This window comes from Amphimedon queenslandica, unplaced genomic scaffold (genome assembly GCF_000090795.2).
Source record: "Amphimedon queenslandica unplaced genomic scaffold, v1.1 AMPQUscaffold_11650, whole genome shotgun sequence".
Classification (NCBI taxonomy): domain Eukaryota; kingdom Metazoa; phylum Porifera; class Demospongiae; order Haplosclerida; family Niphatidae; genus Amphimedon; species Amphimedon queenslandica.
Window position 1 is genome coordinate 1 of NW_003548108.1, and position 4,481 is coordinate 4,481.

Genomic DNA, 4,481 nt, shown 5'->3' on the forward strand with positions numbered 1-4,481 from the left:
TGGATGCAACACTGAAGACAAAGGATGTGAAGCATTTGCATCTATTTCAATAACTTCATTTGCAACTGAAGATGTACCATTGCCACTAGATACAGAATATCTTAAATATAGCCCAAATGACGATATGACTGGAAGAATTGGCAAATTGATGTCCACATTATCTAAAATGGACTTATCTCTCCCAATTTGAGCTCCTTCTAAGCAATATGAATCGTCAGATAGTCTTGTTATAACAGTATTGAGAAAAAATCTTTAATTGAGTAATTAATCTCTCCCACTTGTAAAATAGTCCAAGGAAGGAGAGTTTTGATGGGATGAAGAAGATTCACATTAACATTCACTAAATGTACAGATGACATAACTCACTCAAACAAAGGAATAGCTAAAGTTAAATCAGCAGATGAAGTATACAAACCAACAGGTGAGTTATAGTAATGAGTAGATGAATTATATGAATACAAAAGACTAGGCAAATGAGCAGGTGAATTATACGAATACGAATGAGAAGGCGAATGAGTAGGTGAATTATACGAATACAAATGAATAGGCGAATGAGTAGGTGAATTATACAAATACGAATGAGAAGGCGAATGAGTAGGTGAATTATACAAATACAAATGAATAGGCGAATGAGTAGGTGGATTATACGAATACAAATGAATAGGCGAATGAGTAGGTGAATTATACGAATGGCAAATGAGAAGGCGAATGAGTAGGTGAATTATACGAATACGAATGAGAAGGCGAATGAGTAGGTGAATTATACGAATACAAATGAATAGGCGATGGATTATGCGAATACAAATGAATAGGCAAATGAGTAGGTGAATTATACGAATACAAATGAGAAGACGAATGAGTAGGTGAATTATACGAATACAAATGAGAAGGCAAATGAGTAGGTGAATTATGCGAATACGAATGAGAAGGCAAATGAGTAGGTAAATTATACGAATACAAATGAATAGGCGATGGATTATGCGAATACAAATGAATAGGCAAATGAGTAGGTGAATTATACGAATACGAATGAGAAGGCGAATGAGTAGGTGAATTATACGAATACGAATGAGAAGGCGAATGAGTAGGTGAATTATACGAATACGAATGAGAAGGCAAATGAGTAGGTGAATTATACGAATACGAATGAGAAGGCGAATGAGTAGGTGAATTATACGAATACAAAAGAGTAGGAGAATGAGTAGGTGAATTATACGAATTCAGACCACTATATGGATTGTACCAGGTCCAGACGCAACACTAAAAGTAAGAAAAGATAAAGAGGATTCTAAAGGAAATTATTGGGCACACCTGATCTCTTGCAAATACGCTTGTAAAACCTAATAGTCAGAGGAACAAGATCCACACCGCCATTTATCAGCCACTAGCCACGAGGTAGAGATAATAATGAAAAATACCGTAGGGTCGGGATATATTTGCGGTCATAAAAAATTCAATTAAAAACCATGGAAACCTGTTAGAGCGTTGCTATGACAATTAAGACCACGTGTTTAGTGTTCAGCTATTCATATATTCTTTAGCAGCTATAGTGGAGCCATTCACCAATAGCGAGTCCTTCTCTATCTGTTAACTTCTAATATGGACCGCTACCTCAGAGTTATTTCAGCCTCTTTGCTGCAAATTGTTGCTGGTCCGCGTGCTGGTGATAATAAACCACGCCCAAGTCAATAAACGCTAACTAGAATGGGTGGAGAGTCCCAAGATGCGGCGAGATAGTAGTTCTGTAAAGAACCGGTGACTGAAAGCAGCTCCAAATAGACCACAGCTTAGTAACACCAGAAGAATAACAGCTCAAGAACACTGCAGCAAGGTGCTTTCCTTCCATATCGCGCTGTTTTCAATTAAAATAACACCTCGGTTTCCATGGTTTTTAATTAAAAAATTTTTATGACCGCGAATAATTGCAGCCGCGAATATATCCCGACCATAGATTGTATTACTTAGTAACAGGGATTGGAAACTGATGACGTCACACGGACAGACTCTGTAATTAGTCTCGCAAGCCAGACCCTCCCCGCCTACGGTCATTTGGGTGGACGGCGGGGAGGGTCTGGTACATTGTCTACACTAGTTTTGTTCCGAGAGCGCGCAAAAAAAATGTTACGTAATGTATACGTAGATTGTGTCAATGCACGTCAAATGGAGAAAAATGGCCGCAGAACAGGAGGAAGAGCTCATCGAAGCTGCTGTTATTAATGCTGCCTCTGCTCTTGGGTTTTCTACACTTAAAGACGAACAAAAGTTCTGTATTTGCGAGTTTTTGAAGGGCAGGGATGTTTTTTGCCATTTTACCGACTGGTTTTGAGAAAACGATATGCTTTACAGTCTTACCAAGTGCTATTGATATATATGAGAAGAGAAAGGACGAGGAGAAGGCTATAATTATAGTAGTCAGCCCATTGACTGCCCTAATTATTGAACAGGCTCTACAGACGTGAGATTGGTCTATAAGCGAGTTGAGATCAATATCCATGTTGAGTTCCTGGCACCTTCTAGTTAGATAACGCTTCAAAATCACTGATACCTGGCTAGCAACTGCTCTAGATCCCTTAATCACATTCACATCATCACCACAAGCTAGACAAAAAGCGGCCATTTTGATCATGTGACAATTGTGTGACTATTGATGACAGTTCTCAATAACTTATTCTGATTGGTCACGTCCAATTCTGGACGCGAGAACAAAACTAGTGTAGACAATGTACCAGACCCTCCCCGCCGTCCACCCAAATGACCGTAGGCGGGGAGGGTCTGGCTTGCGAGACTACTCTGTAATGGTGGGAAAGCAATGGAAGGACTACACAAGCTCTTCTCCTAGTCTCCAACTGTATTAATTTGAATTTTATTTACTATCGATAATGAACAGATAGGTCTTGGGAGTTCATGACTGTTCTTTGTGACGGTTAAGCATAGTTTTGTTGACAGAATCTTCGCCGCCTCTCGCGGCCCATGTTATCATTGAAATTGCCTTTGTAATGGCACAAATTAACGAATACAGCTATTATTTTTCCAAAGTGCCGTCTGTGGCTTATATAATAGGCTAAAGGCATGTGAAAAACCCTGATCTTTGTTACAGTTTTTGTCCTTTATCCTAATTTTACTTTCTTTTTGTGATATAGGTTGAACAGATACGCCTCTAAAAACAGACATTTTGGGATCTTATGATCTGTATGAAGCACTAGTGATAATGAAAGTGTTTTAGTGGCACGTAGCTTTACTTGATGCATGTTTTTTATATTGACACTCTCTCAGTTTTAGTTACCCTTAGCAAGTTATAGGTTGAATAGATTTCACACCTATTACGCATGGTAAAAAAGCATGCTTTTTCTCATTTTTCTTCAAAATAAAGTGCTGTATTACAGCTTTAACAGTTTCTGATAAGTAAGCAAACCTTCAGCAACAATATAAGCTATATAACTGCCCTGGATCTGGCTTCAAGCTACACTTAATCCAGTAGTCCTCTCAGTCATATTGCTCTTGTCTCAACGAGCCGGGGAAGGGGCAGAGTCTTACAAGGTTCGTCCGCACCTGCTTTCATTAATTTGAATGAGATCACGTGATCTGTTTCCAATCCCTGTTACTTATACTAGGGCCACGTTGACTTTTCCACTCATTATAAATTCAACCTTCATAGGTCATCATTTAAGTAGCTGCCAATTATGAATAAGTGTTTGTTAAGTATTTGTTTATCTTAATGTTTACCACTAAGAATGTAATTAAAAAGTACAGTACATTTGTAATTTTTATTAAAACCAAAAGTATATAAATAAGAGATAAAAAATAGTCAAATGGCCTTGTAGTTGCAGCCTTGATATCATAGAGAAAGGCCGAGTTTTGGAGTTCCAGCCCAGGCTATCTGACTGGTGGAATTGCTCATCTAATCAGGTTCATCACTGGATTCACAACTGACATGAGTAATAAATAAACTCAGACACACTAAGTCTTGCTTGTACATCAAGCCTATCATTCTGCCAGTAGTGGTCCTCATTCCTCAAAGAAGAGAAAACCATCTGCGTGCCGGGCTGAACGGGAAGCCTTGAACAGTTTCATTGTCTTAAAATAAGACGACTTACTTGTAGCGTATGCTGTCCTCTTAAACGTTGCCTCTAATTGTCTTCGCCTGTGATTTCAGTCATATTCTTTGTCCTTTTCGTCTTATTTCCTTCCCGTTCCCTCTGCTGTTGAATCGCCGCCATTTTTCTTGCAGTCAGCTTACTGCCCACGTGTTCACGAAGCGTAGGTGGTAGTAATGGCGTAAGTACTTGCTAAGTGGCCTCGTGCTTTGATTTTTTCTTTCACTTTGACAAGCTTCGCTCTACTACTATCTTATATCAAAGGAACCCAAAATCCAAGCATTGCACAAAAGTGAAACACCGCCGTTTATAGCACTTAAAATAAGAAAGTTATTCAAAATTTAAAATGGCAAAGTCAGTGTGGCCCTACTATAGTAATACAATCTA

At 38.7% G+C, this 4,481-nt stretch overlaps 1 protein-coding gene across 1 annotated transcript; it reads right to left on the bottom strand.

The window, feature by feature from the left end:
* Nucleotides 1–681: 681 nt before the first annotated feature.
* Nucleotides 682–2,617, bottom strand: LOC105315151 (DNA-directed RNA polymerase II subunit 1-like). The gene is made up of 2 exons (XM_011409688.1): nucleotides 2,456–2,617; nucleotides 682–1,260 (listed from the first exon to the last, which is right to left on the bottom strand). Exons 1-2 carry the CDS (start codon nucleotides 2,615–2,617, stop codon nucleotides 682–684), a joined length of 741 nt encoding a protein of 246 aa, XP_011407990.1.
* Nucleotides 2,618–4,481: the final 1,864 nt, after the last annotated feature.

Coding starts and splice junctions, on each gene's coding strand:
- LOC105315151 (XM_011409688.1), bottom strand. CDS start 2,617: ATGGCCGCTTTTTGTCTAGCTTGTGGTGATGATGTGAATGTGATTAAG. Junction 1,261..2,455: donor CGCTTATAGACCAATCTCAC/GTCTGTAGAGCC, acceptor TCTTACTTTTAG/TGTTGCGTCTGGACCTGGTA.